This window comes from Dromiciops gliroides, chromosome 2, assembly GCF_019393635.1.
Source record: "Dromiciops gliroides isolate mDroGli1 chromosome 2, mDroGli1.pri, whole genome shotgun sequence".
NCBI lineage: Eukaryota > Metazoa > Chordata > Mammalia > Microbiotheria > Microbiotheriidae > Dromiciops > Dromiciops gliroides.
The window spans coordinates 120,750,554-120,765,109 of record NC_057862.1 but is presented as its reverse complement, the minus strand read 5'-3'; the positions used below and the strand labels follow the sequence as shown (position 1 = coordinate 120,765,109).

The window sequence follows — 14,556 nt, the reverse complement described above, 5'->3', positions numbered from 1 at the left end:
CTTAGAATGTCAGAAAAGCAATTTCTAGAACAAGATATGATTAAGTCAATCTTTCTACCCATTTGTTTTATATCAAGAACATTGTATTTGGAGTGATCAGGGTCCTAGCATAGGGTCTGACATCACTATGATCCTGGCTTTCTGATCATGGGCAAACTGCATAATCAGTGGGGCACAGCACCTGGCACATAGTAAGTGCTTAATAAATGCTTATTGATTGATTGACACTGCTAAAACACATAATAAAAATGTCTTCAGGCTAATGAAAAGCTAGGCTACTGGTTTCCTCATTAGTTCTAAAAGGACCAATTTTGGGGAATGATGACCTCGGTGAGCGATGTGGTACAGTGGAAAACATTGGAGGAAAACCCAGATTCCTTGACCTGGGTTCAAGTCCTGCCTCTAACACTTACTACCTGTGTGAGCTTGGGCAAGTCATTTAACTTCCCTGGGTTTTGAGTTCCTCATCTATAAAATGAGGAGGTTGAACCATCTGACCTTGGAAGTCCATTCTTTCTCTAGATCAGTGATGCTACAATTCCTTCTAACTCTGTGGGTCTCTGACTTATGAGAAAAAAGGAATTCTGGGTCCTCATAAAAATTATTAATTTAACTCTAAAAGTTGATCCACTGGATTTGGAAGACAGGTTTAAATTCTTTTCTGCTGCATACCACTCATAGAATGAAGGGTTTAGACTAGATGATCTTTAAGTGAACTTTCAACCCTAAACCTATGATCATAAAGGAAAAAATAAGTTTCATTCATCTTTTGTTGATCCCTGATTTTAAAAATTATGTAACACATACTAATGGAATCTCATGATTTAAAAAATATAATTAATATAAAACCCAGAGGGTCTACTGGCATTAAAATTGACAGGGTGACGCATGAATCAAAGCAGAAATGAAGCTACCAATGAAAGAGATTAGTATATACTCATCATCCAGATTTGGAAGGATGGGCTATGGTTGAGTCCTAGTAGCTGGTAACAATGGCCATGGATCCAGAGGTGTAAACATTGACCTCTCTAGCCTTACCTTGCAGGTATTGCACTGATAGGTTTCTTATAAATCGTGATGAGCTTATCCAGAACCACCACAGCTGTTGTGAACACCCGGTAGGAATGCAAGAATGTGTTGAGGAAATCTATGCTCAGGAACCTCAGGTCTGTGAGCCTTTCCAGAAGTCGCCCCACGCTAGCATAGCGGATCTGCAGGACTTTACAGGAGTTCATGGTTTTGCTGAATCTGATGTCGACATCATCACAATACAGGGAGGCATCTGACCTGTAGGGAAAGACAGAGAGAGAATGTGACCTCAAGCCTCACTTAGACAACATGGGCAGTTTTAGAAAGATGAAGGGATAAAGGGAAGAGTCTCATGAGTCAGGGTTTCCTTGAATTATACATTAACCTTGTAAAAGAGCAAAACACTAAACTCAAAGTAGCCCTCCCACTTTTTCTTTCACCCCAGCTGTTCCTCCCTTAAGTGGTATAAGTATTAAGAGGAAATAAATCAGAATTTATTTTTCCTCATTTGAAGAATTCACTCAGTTAAAGTAGGTGAGTGGCTCACTTTAAGGAAGTTATGTGGAACACCTCTCATTCCTTTGGAGAGCTGCTGATGGCCAAGATGGTTTTGTATTTGCTTCCATTTTCATAAAATATATTGAATACCAAGGATGTGCTGGGTGCTAAGAGGGATACAAAAAAATATGACCTAATCCTTGCCTTCACCCTAGGTGGGGGGACAAGATACGTACACATGAACAGATAATATGTTAGTCATAAGAAGACAAGGTAAACAAGATGAGACCATAATGTTAAAACAGTTATATTAAAAACATTTATTCTGTTTAAAATATTACTTCCATACTGACTATATTTTAATACTGCTGTTGCTGAACTAGCTCTATGCAGTATAGTAAAAAAATCATTGGTCTGGAAAATCAAAGACTTGGTTTCTAGTTTTTGTCCTGCTACCGAGTCTTGGGTGATTTTCCTCATCTGTGAAATGATGGAGTTGGAGTAAATGATCTCCGAAGATCTTGCAGCTTGAATAGTCTGCGACTTTATGATTCAATGAGGAATGTAGAACTAGAGCAGCTATAAGAATTTCCATTGAGGCGATGACTCCTAGCTTTATAGGATTTGTTTAAGCCAAGAAGAAATGGAGGATATTTTGTCTCAGTGGGATCACATGAACACAAGAATGGAAGCAAGAACAGGTGTGTTTGAGGGACAATGAATAGACCAGTTTGGGCTTATATGGGAGACCCAATTTTTCTTTTCTTATTTCAGCTTTACTTATTCCCTTTCTGTACTGGATACATGGGAATGTTCGTGCTTATAGCATGAAAAACCTTTCTCATTTGGTAGTCCCATAAGTGGTAAATTCTGGTTCTCCAAGATAAATTTTGTATAGAAGTCCTGTTCTAGCCCATCAGTTCCAGGAATATTGAAATGTCAAGGGATTATAGAATATTAGGGTTGGGAAGGGCTTCAGAGGTCATCCTCTATCTCCTGCTCAATCCTGAAATCTCTTTTATGCCATCTGGTCAACTCAAAATACGCTTATTTCCTTTTCTATATGGCAACCTTTCCAAATTACTTTGTACTTGATTATTTATTTATTTATTTTTGGTGAGGCAATTGGGGTTAAGTCACTTGCCCAGGGTCACACAGCTAGTAAGTGTCAAGTGTCTGAAGCCTGATTTTAACTCAGGTCCTCCTGAATCCAGGGTCAGTGCTCTATCCACTGTGCCACCTAGCTGCCCCAATTTGATTTATATTTTGCAGGCTGCATGGTGCAGTGAAAGCCAGTCTCAGAGCCTAGGAGAACTGAATTCAAGTTCCTCTCCTGATACATAATGGCTGGGAAAATCACTTAATCTTTCTATAGGCACCTGTCTAAGATGAGAAGTTGCATAGAAAGTAGCTACCACAATTGGTAGAGGGAGTTTCTTTACCTGGGAGTTTTATATATGTATATCTATTAATAGATGTATATATATATCTCTCTCTATATATATTTATACACATCTGTCTCTCTAACTATGAAACTCGCAGCTATGGGAGTTATGTACTCCCAGGGATACATGTATCCACATACATGTGTGTAAACACATCCATGTATACATACATACATACTTATTCAGTTGTTTAGTTATGCCTGACTCTTCGTGACCCCTTGAACTATATTCTCTATGGGATTTTCTTGGCAAAGGTACTTTAGTGATTTACCATTTCTTTCTCTAGTGGCTTAAGATAAAGAGAGGTAACTTGCCCAGCTTCATATAAGTGTTTGAGGCTGGATTTGAATTTAGGTCTTCCTGACTCCAGGCCAAGCACTCTATCCACTGAACCACCTTGCTGTTTCATAGGCAAATAGAGGTTAAGTGACTTGCCCAAAGTCATATAGCTGGTCAGTGTCTGAGGCTGGATTTGACCTTAGATCTTCCTGACTATGGGATCAGTGCTCTATCCACCAAGTCGTCTAGAGGCCCCATATATACATGTATACACACATACATACACATATACATATACATACACACATGCATATGCACATATAATCTTTATCCCATTTCTATATTTTGTATTTACTTATTTTTGTTCAAGTTGATGGCAGAGACTTTCACTTTGTCTTTTCATTTCCAACACCTAGCACAAAGTTTGGCCAATAAAAGAAAATGCTTGCTGAATGAATTGACAAAATAAAACTTAGACCCCCTGTTTTTCAGAGCTAAGACCCGGCAAGAAAGCCATGTCCTGAACTTGACAAGACAAAAATCCTTTGCCATAACCCTCTGGATGATCTGACCTGCCAGCAAAACCGCACAATTCACCAGGTGTTTTCTGAGCTGGACAAGAATAGGTCAAACTTGAAAAGTCCTGCAGTGAATTAAACTTGTCCCACGCTTGCTGCTCCTTCATTGTCAGGGCTACAACTCACTGGGCAGCCTCTAGTATAAGTATTGAGATCTCCCCCAAATACCTTGGGTCCCCCCCACTAGAGGCAGGGGCCCTGGCACATGCGTCTCTAGCTCCTCCTTGTTTGCAAGCCTTTTTCCTCACTCTGAAAATAAAACTTCTCTTTGATTCTTGACTCTCCTGCCTCTAGCCTGCTCTGTTCAGCTCTGGTCATTCACAGGCCAGAAGCCAGTTCCATCTAGTTGACAGAATGAAATACTTAAAAGACAGTGATCATGTTCTTTCTAAGTGTAAAGAAACAATCAATACCTTTAACCTGGGGGTGACTGTTTTGAGGGTCAAACAGATGTGTGTGTGTGTTTGCCCTAGATATACATTTTCTTTTCACCAGTCTTATCAACCCCAGTTTTTTTCAACCACTCCTGGCACTAATCTGTGGCAATATCTTTCTTAATGTCGTGCTTATAAGAGAACACTAAAGTCTGGATGTCACAAGTCTGACCAAGGTAGATTGCAGTCTGAAAGGACATTATACTCTCATGGACAAAATACAAGATCGGTCTCCCTTTCCTTCCTCTCTTCCCTATTCCCAGGACAGGATTTGGGAAGAAGTGGGGGGAGTAAGGGACCATCTGTGGAGAGAAGCTGGATTACCTGGAGATCTCACAAATTAGGACATAGAATTTTACCCATAGTTAGACATAAGTAACAAAAGAGTTACCAAGAAAATCCTCTCTGGTGTATTTCTTGTCTGAATCAGGCTCATGTGAGGGTTAGAGTGTGAGAGGAATAGGTTGGAAGAGTTTCAAGGTACCCAGAGATAAAATATAGTACTTTTTAAAAAAAGGTCTATAATTTAATTAGTGTAAGAAGCTTGTGGTGAAGAGCTTCCTTTTCCCGTTCAGGTTTGCACCTCGTGGGTAGATTACAGTCTTAGACAGTTGCCTGGGGCCCTGAGAGGTTTAAATGCCTGTGGTCATACAGCTAGTATACAGTAAAGGCAAGACTGAAGCCAGGTTCTTCCAACTCTGAGGTTAGACCACATTAGCTCTCAGCAAGTAGAATGTTGAGGCTGGAAGGGCCTTTAAAGAGTACCTAGTATACCTAATCTCCCCTTTCTTCCTTCCCCTTACCACCCCTCTTTTTTTTCTACCTAAGGAAGAAATGGGAGCTTGGAGAAGTTGTAGGACTCAGGAATCACACAGGCATGGTGGGGAGTGGGGGGGGTGGGGGGACAGACAGTATTGGACGGAAAGGGTCCTTTCTTCCCAAATCCTGGAATCGTGCCCAAAGATTTTATTGCACTATTTAATGTTGCTTTTAACGTGGAGTTTGGAAATTTGGGAGATTAGATGATGATTATGTAAGAAATTCATAATTACAAATGAGTGTTTGTATTTCTCTTCTTAGTCCTATTAAATATTTTATAACTTAGTGATGCAGACTCTGTGGATTGCTTTTCTAGTGGTTTCTGTTCAAGAAAGGGGGATTTACTTTTGCTTCAGAAGGGCTGTGAGAAGTACTTAAAACATTGAAATTCAGAGGAGAATTCTCCTTCCTTAGTCTTCTGTGTGCTGGAGTGTGTGTGTGGGGGCAGTCGGGAGACTTGGGGTCTAATGTTGGTTCTGTGTCTTGTGACTTTCATTTCTCTAGACCTAAGTTTACTCCTCTATAATATGGTGTGGTTAAACTAGATCAGAGGTCCTTAAACTTTTGTTTGGGTCATGCACCCTGGTGAAGCTTGTGGATCTCTCCTCAGGTTTATGTTTTTTGCCTACATTCATAATGGAAAGAAATGCTAAATTTCACTGAGGAGACAAAATAAAAGTGTGATTTTTCCCCCCATCTAAGTTCACCCACCACCTGACATCTATCCAAAGACCCCTTGGTGGTCCATGGATTCCAGGTTAAAAAAAACTTCAACACTAGATGATCTTTGAAATTCCCATGAACTCCAAACATGTTGTGATTTTATGGATCTTTCCCTTTTCCTGAGGACTGAGATTAGGTGCTGGAATTTTCTCTCAGGTATGGCTTGGGCTCTTTCAGATTGCCGAGGTAATCTTTTGTGTTTCAAAGCTCACTCCTCTTCCCCTACTTTTACTCCCAGAGCAGGTTTTGGGAAGAAGAGGGGCCTTCTGTGGAAAGAAGCCAGGATTAGCATCTCCTTGAAGTCCCACAAATTAGGCAATGGGGTATCTTTATTTGTTAGGGAGATTCTGGTCAAATGCTTCATGAGACCTGAGGCTTATGGCACTATACCTCAGTTCACAGTGCAAAGACAAAGCCATATTACCCTTTGGCTGGTGCTTCTACTTTCTTCTTTTATAAGTATAATGGTGTTTGAGCAGGGGAATTCTCGATCAATTTTATGAGTTTCCCAAGAGCATGGATCTTTGTCTGAAAGCATCCAAAGGGCACATCTTATGGAGGTAGGCATGAGCACTGGCATCATGCTGGGAGGACAGGGGGGAACTTCCCTGATTGGTTCTCATTAACTGCAGATGCTTCCAAGATGTGGGTGAATGAGAATAAGGCAGGGGCAGACCCTGTGGGAAGAACAGACTATACCCTATAAAAGTGATCTGATTGCATTTCTTTATTTTCATTTCTTCTCTCTCTCTCTCTCTCTCTCTTGTGAAATTCCAGACAGGGACACAGAAGACTGACCCCTTAATTTGGAGTGGGGGTGGAAGGGTGGTGTATTTTTTCCACCCTCCACCCAGAAGCAGATGATATTGATTTGTGGCAGAATCACATGGCAATAGAGGATGTGTGCTTCTACATAGTCTTAGAGAGGAGTTCAAGGACATAGTTCCTGAACCCTAACCTTCTATGTAAAGGAGGGGGAATTCTGAATTTCCTAGCCATTGTGATTTTTTTTTTTTGGTGAGGCAATTGGGGTTAAGTGACTTGCCCAGGGTCACACAGCTAGTAAGTGTCAAGTGTCTGAGGCTGGACTTGAACTCAGGTCCTCCTGACTCCAGGGCCAGTGCTCTATCCACTGCACCACCTAGCTGCCCCACCATTGTGATTTTGGAATCTATCTTTCTATCCAAAGAAGGGAAATTTCCTGGGTTGCCCAGCCTTGAGAGTTTCCTACTGGGTAGCCCTAAGTTTGGGAGTTCAAGAATTGGGATTCAAGGAAAAACAGACACACACAGACAGATATATATATATATATATGTATATGTGTATATATGTATATATATAGAATGACAGAAATACACACATATGTATATACATGTATGTATATATGTATGTGTGTGTGTATATATATATATATATATATATATATATATATATATATATATATATATATATATATATGGAGAGAGAGAGAGAGAGATTGAAGCAGACACAGACACAGACAAAGAGGCAATCAACTTACTTTCGGAGACCATGGGGGATAAACTGCTCTTCCAACCCTAATTCTCAGTCATTTTGGAGGCAGTTAGAAGAAATTAAAAAATTAGAAAAAAAGTTTCCTATTTCCTCTTAGGAGTGTCAGCCACATGTCTGCTTCCTTGGGAGATGTTTTTAAGATGTTGCTAGATAAAAGTCCTTACCCTTTGGTGTGGTATTGGTTTCCTATCAAGTTGATTGGGAAACGTCAAATTAATCAAGGACTCATGCACCCTGGTGTCAATCAGACTCTCTCCTCTACTTTATAGCATTATACAGTCATTTTTTGTCTTCCAATCAGAATCATGACTTTAGGACTTGTTCTTTTTCATGGATGATTTTATATTTCTTTGATTCATGGGGTGTCTTGCTACTCATGCTGCCATTAGACCCACTGGGCCATGTAATACTTATAAAAATTAGTAGATTCCACTAACAATCACTATGTTATTATCAAATTATAATCAGACATCACTAATAGTTGAACAATGCATATTTTTATTTCTGAAGGCTGCCTTTGTAAAAAGTCAGCCGGCATTTGAGAGATAAATTAACATTTGTGAAGGGCCAGTAATCTCAGAGTTGGAGGAATTTAGAAATTACTTAGTCCAATGTCTTAAGATGCCCTCAAAGCTGTGCCTTCTACAAAGCTGAGGAAATCTCTAGCTCAGTCTTATAGAAAATTAAAAAACAACAACCTCATGAGTCCATAAATTTACTAACAGACTTTGTTAGTAGTCATTATTAGTGGAACTTTAACCATGTTATTTTGAAGAGAATAAGCAGTAGTAGAAAAAATAAATTTTCAGTGAGGTAATGGGTTTTTGTTATTGTTGTTGTTGTTAAAAAATACTTTCTAGTAACTGTTAAGGGCTAAAATTCTAGCTAGTCTGTCTAAAATATCTAATGAGTGGTCGCCAATAAATTATAAGCTTTAGCAAGAGTTAAGCTTTTGAGCATTTATTAAGGAGAATAAGAATTTGGTAAAGAGAGAGAGAAAGGCCTAGATTCCTATCTATTAAAGGGAGAGCGCATTTCTAGCTCCCTTCTCCGCCAGAGTCCTCAGGAAATGCCCCAGTCAGAACGCCCAGCTCTTCCTTCTTCCTCCCGCTAACAAACGTCACTTCCTGACGCCAAAGAAAAGATGCATGTTCTTGCCCTCAAAGACCTTCCTTTCATGGCGGAACTTTTCTACAGTAAGTCTCCAGCAGGTGGCATCATTCCAATTGTTACATAGCCCATATTTCTTTTAGGTCCTTGGCCCACTAAATTAGGTTAATCTGTAGAACTATGCTTGGCCAAATGCTTATACTCACATAATCTGGAACCTTACTAGAATGCAAACCACCAGAGCGTAGAATTTTCTATAATATGTGTCTTTCATTGGACCTGCATAAGACATTAGAAGGACCATATTATAATGTATCTTGCCTAGAAAGAAGTTCATTGTATGGACTTTAGATACCAAAATAACTAGACTATATGAAGGACTTAAGTGATTAAAAATAAAAATTGATGTGAGCCTTCACTTGGCATTTGATCCTGATCTTTCCTCAGACTGGAAAGTGAGGAGGGGGCAAGGTTCATTTTTACCCACACTTGGTTCAACAAAGTTTTTATGTTCATAATATGGTGTCAGATACTAGTTGTTTTGTATGAAAGACAGCAGGTTATGGCTATTCTCATGGTTGACAAACCTGAAAATGATCTGGACAAATATCAGGGTCTGAGATTAATGGGCTAGGGATATAAAGCAAATTCTGAATCTGGGAACCAGACTGAGTAATAAATGAATAGCTTATTTGGTCAGGAGCAAATGGAAATTCTGGGAGTCAGAAGATTGTTAAGGCAGAAAAAAAAATCATCAAAAAGTCAAAGAAAACAGAGGTCAAGAATCCAGGGAAGTTAATTCAAGATAGGAGCACCAGCCCGTGATCTTTTTCCTTGGGTGGGTCCCTGGTGCCTATTTTATGGTTCTTGCTTGTCATGGGTGACTAAGACCATATGTGGGCATGGAAGGTGATTACAGAGAATGAGAAGTATTTAAGTATGCTGGGTGGAAACTGTGATTCATTCATTCATTCATTCATTTTATTATTTATTTATTATTCTTGAGCTTCCTATAGGTTTCTGATATGGTTTTCTATGGGTCCTGGAAAACATAGCCTACATTCCAAATACCATGTCTTCAGAAACTGGAAAGGTAGAAATTTTTCTAACTAAAGTCTATTTGTGTTTAATTATGATGAAACTGAAGCAAAGTACAGAAGTTGAAACCCAAGGGAACTTTTGAACTCTATAAAACTCACCCATGTACTAATGAATGGTTTGGTTCTCAGTGCCTATGGTTAGATTCTTAACCACTTTCTTAAATGTTGTCTCAGAAAATTCTGGTAATTAAAAAAATCACTTACTTGATCATTTGAGGGACAGTGACTTTGGAATTTTCTTCAAATGCATTCATCATGAGGCCATTGCATCTAATATTATCTACACACTAGAAACAGAGAATAAAGTGTTACATATCAAATACTTTTCTAACCAAATGATCAATTAAATTCAACAAGCATTTATTAAGCATCTATTAAGTTCAAGGTACTGTGCTAAGAAATGGGGACATTAAAAAAACCCACCTCCCTGCCCTCAAGGATCTTACCTTCTACTGAGGGTACAATATGTACACAAATAAATACAAAGTAAGTGCAAGGTAATTTAGGGGAGAGATGGGAGGACACAAACCACTGGGGGTATCAGCAAGAATTTTGTGCAGTAGATGGCACCATAGGGACTCTTTTTTTTTTTTTTTTTTTTTAGTGAGGCAATTGGGGTTAAGTGACTTGCCCAGGGTCACACAGCTAGAAAGTGTCAAGTGTCTGAGGGTGGATTTGAACTCGGGTCCTCCTGAATTCAGGGCTGATGCTTTATCCACTAGCTGCCCCAGGATGGAGGAATTCTAAGAAGTAGAGGTGAAGAGTGAGTAGATTACAGGCCTAAGGGGACATCTTGGGCAAAGGTGGGAGATAGAATGCTATATACGAGGGGAAGCAAATAGGCCAGTTTGCTTGGAACACAGTGATATGAGAGGAATAATGTGAAATCAGTCTGTTGAGGAAGTAAGAAGCCAGACTAAAGAGCTTTAAATGCCAAATTGAGGAATTTTTATTTTATCCTATAGGTAAAAGGGAAACATTGAAGTATCTTGGACAAGGGAATGACATGATCAGACTTATGCTTTAGAAATATCAATTTGCTAGTTATTTGGATTGGAAAGGGACAGAATGCAATCATGGAAATCAGTTAGAAGGCTTTTAATATCCATGTAAAAAGTGATGAGAGCTGAAACTATGACTGTAGCCATGTGAGTAGAGACAAAGGGACAGATGTGAGAGATATCATGGAGGTAGAATTTATAAGACTTTGTAACTGACTGAATAGAGAGGGTAAGTGAGAGTAAAGAGTTGAGAATTACTACAAATTAGCAAACCTGGGTGATAAACTAGAAGGGTAGTGATATCCTTGACAGAAATAGAGAAGTTAGGAAAAGGTATGTTTAGGGGCAGACATAATGAATTCTCTTTTGGAAGTGTTGTTTGAAAAATGACATCTTCATTTTGAAGGATCTTTAACTTAAAATTTAATATTTCCTTCAATTATGAATGTTAGTAATAATAGGTATGTAAGGGCTTATATGCTTTACTATACTACCAAAAGGATCCATGACACACAAAAAAGGTTAAGAGCCTTTGGATTAATGGGAGAGATAGAAGTGGTTTGAGGAGAGAAGAAAAGTTTTGGAACATATTGTAGGAAGTGTGAAAGGGAATAAATAAAGGGAAAGTTAAAGGATTGAAAAGATTAAAAGTATACAGATTATTTTTAAACTGTGGAAGAAAGGGCAATGAGAAGAGATATTAGTAATATTAGAAAGAATTATGAAGATTTTAATTATTGGAATGTGCAAAGTTAACCTTTGTTCATATACGTCACAATTCAATGAACATAGGCAAAATGTAAATCAAATGCATGGCAAAAAAAGTCTTTATAGGGAAGATTTTGTAAGCCTTACCTTTTGACTTACTTATTTTAAACAGTATTCGAAAAATAAGAGTTGACTACAGAATCAAAGACTTTTCAAGTTCTCTCATTGTTAAAAAAGACATTATGGCCTCACAAGGTTAAAAAAGAAAAGAGAGTGAGACTAGCCAAGGTCCTTATCTAGTTCCAAAAGTTTGAATCAAGCAGTGATATGAATAATCAACATAGAATCAGCCTGGTGTCATGGAAAGAACCCTGAACCGGGAATCCAGTATCTTAGGATTTCCTCAGCTCTGTATCTAACTCACCTTGGTGCTCACTTGTTCATGAGTAACTGAAAAACAGAATTTACTTAGCTAGGTTTTAAGGGCTCAGTGCTTAAAATCAGCAGAGCAAAATGGAAATTGCACATTCTTGCTTCTTTGATACTAACCTCCCTTCCCTGGTCCTCAGTTTCCTCATTCCCCCCCACTCCCCAGTCTCGTAAATTACTTTGGGCAACTGAACTAAATGTATTTGAAAGCCTCTGCTACTTCTTCTTCTTCTTCTTCTTCTTCTTCTTCTTCTTCTTCTTCTTCTTCTTCTTCTTCTTCTTCTTCTTTTTTTAGTGAGGCAATTGGGGTTAAGTGACTTGCCCAGGGTCACACAGCTAGTAAGTGTTAAGTGTCTGAGGCCAGATTTGAACTCAGGTACTCCTGGCTCCAGGGCCAGTGCTCTATCTACTGTGCCACCTAGCTGCCCCGCCTCTTTTACTTCTAACAGTCTATGATTCCATCAGATGCTGCAAAGGAGTCTTTTGAGATTTCTCACTTTATCCATAAACATTTATTAAGCTCTTGCTTTGTGCCAGACTCTGTGCTAAGTGCTGGGGATATGAAAAGAGGTTAAAAAGACAGTTCCTCCCCTCAAGAAGTTTACAGTGTAATGGGGAGACAACATAGATAAATATATACAAAGCAAGCTATACACAGGATAAATAGGAAATAATTTGTTTGTTTGTTTTTTTGGGGGGGTCAGGGCAATAGGGCAATGAGGGTTAAGTAACTTGCCCAGGATCACACAGCTAGTAAGTGTCAAGTGTCTGAGGCTGGATTTGAACTCAGGTCCTTACCCAGCTGCCCTAAATAGGAAATAATTAAAAGAAGGAAAGACCTGGAATTAAGAGGAGGTTAGACCTTCTACAGGAGGAAAAGACCTCCTGTAGAAGATAGAATTTTAGTTGGGACTTAGAGGAAGCCATGGAGGTCAGTAGTTGGCGTTGGGGAGGGAGAACATTCCAGGCATGGGGGACAGCCAGAGAAGATATGCAGGACCAAGAGGTAGAGTGTCTTGTTCATAGAGCAGCCAGGAAGCCAGTGTCACTGGATTGAAGAGTAAGTGTAGGGGGGCAGCTAGATGGCGCAGTGGATAGAGCACTGGCCCTGGATTCAGGAGGACCTGAGTTCAAATCCGGCCTCAGACACTTGACACTTACTAGCTGTGTGACCCTGGGCAAGTCACTTAACCCCAATTGCCTTACTGAAAAAAAAAAAAGAGTAAGTGTAGGGGAGTAAGGGCTAAGAAGAATGGAAAGATAGGAGGGGGTAGATTATGAAGGCTTTTGAATGCCAAATAGAACACTGTGTATTTGCTCCTAGGGCAATAGGAAGCCATTGGAGTTTGTTGGGCAGGAGGGTGACAAGATCAGACCTGTGTTTTAGGAAAATTACTTTAGCGGCTAAATGGAGAATGGATTGGAATGGGGAGAGACTCGAGGCAGGCAAACCCACCAGTCAGCTCTTGTGATCAAGGAGTGAGGTGATCAGAGCCCACAGTAGAGTGGTGGTGGTGTCAGAGGAGAGAATGGGGCTATATTCAAGAGATGATGCAAAGGGGAAATGGGCAGGCTTTGGCAATAGCTTTGATATGGGGTAGGGGTGTGTGTGTGAGAGAGAGACAATGAGGAATCCAGGATGACTCCTAGGTTGTGAACCTGAGGGACTGGGAGGATGGTGTTGCCTTTTGTAGTCATAGGGAAGATAGGAGGAGGGGAGAGTTTAGGGGGAAAGATAATGAGTTCAGTTTGGACATACTGAGTTTAAGATGTCTACTGGACATCCAGTTTGATATGTCTTAAAGGCAGCTGGAAATGTGAAATTGGAGGTCAGCAGAGAGATTGGGGCAGGATAGGTAGATTTGAGAATCTTCAGCACAGAGATAGTTATTAAATCCATAAGAACTGATGAGGGAAGTAGTATAGAGGGAGGAGAGAAGAGGGCCCAAGACAGAACCTTGAGGGACACCTACAGTGAGAGGGTGTGATATGTATGAGGATTTAGTAAAGGAGACAGAGAAGGAGTGATCAGAGAGGTAGGAGGAAAACCAGGAGAGAATGGGACCTGAACATCTTGAGAGAAGAGAGTATTAACGAGAAGAGAGTGATCAACAGTGTCAAAGGCTGAGAGAGAAAAGGACTGAGGAGGATAAGGATTGAGAAAAGGCTTTTGGATTTGGTAACTAAGAGGTCATTAATAACTTTAGAAAGAGCAATTTCCATAGAATGATATTATCAGAAATCAGATTTCAGGCTGTTAAGAAGAGAGTGAGAGGAGAGAAAGTGGAGGCACCTATTGTAGACAGCCTTTTCAAGGAGTTTAGCTAAAAAGTGCAGAAGAGATGTAGGAAGATAATTAGCAGGGATGGAAGGATCAAATGAGGGGTTTTTTCAGGATAGGGGAGACATGGGCATGTTTGTAGGCAGTGGGAAATGAATCAGTAGAGAGGGAGAGATTGAAAACAAGTAAAAGAGTGGGGATGATGGAAGGGTCAATCTCTTGAAGGATATAGGATGGAATAAGATCACTTGAACAAATAGCAGGGTTGGCCTCTGTAAGGAGTAAGGCCGCTTCATCATGTGAAACAGGAGTGAAGGAGGAGAAAGCCATAGAAAGCACTTGAGTGATAGGAGACAAGGAAGAGGGGAAAAGAGGAGCTCAGAATGAATGGCTTAATTTTTCTCCCTGTAAAATATGAGGCAAGATTCTCAGTTGTGAGAGTTGGGGAGGGGGAGCCATGAGAAGTTTGAGGAGGGATGAAAAGGTTTTGGAAAAGTTGTTGTGAATAGTGAGATAGTGAGTTGATAAGAGAGGTATAGTAGAATTATGTAGCAGCTGTGAAGGCCCAGTTGAGGTTATGTAACATAAA

General features: G+C 39.8%; 1 protein-coding gene across 1 annotated transcript in view; it reads right to left on the bottom strand.

The window, feature by feature from the left end:
• The window catches only part of RASGRF1 (Ras protein specific guanine nucleotide releasing factor 1), a 219,042-nt gene that overhangs the window by 56,088 nt on the left and 148,398 nt on the right, over nucleotides 1–14,556 (bottom strand). Inside the window, exons 13-14 of the mRNA XM_043981671.1 lie at nucleotides 9,753–9,835; nucleotides 1,039–1,287 (exon numbers count right to left, since the gene is read on the bottom strand). Coding sequence (XP_043837606.1) covers nucleotides 1,039–1,287; nucleotides 9,753–9,835 — 332 coding nt within the window. The remainder of the gene's footprint in view (nucleotides 1–1,038; nucleotides 1,288–9,752; nucleotides 9,836–14,556) is intronic.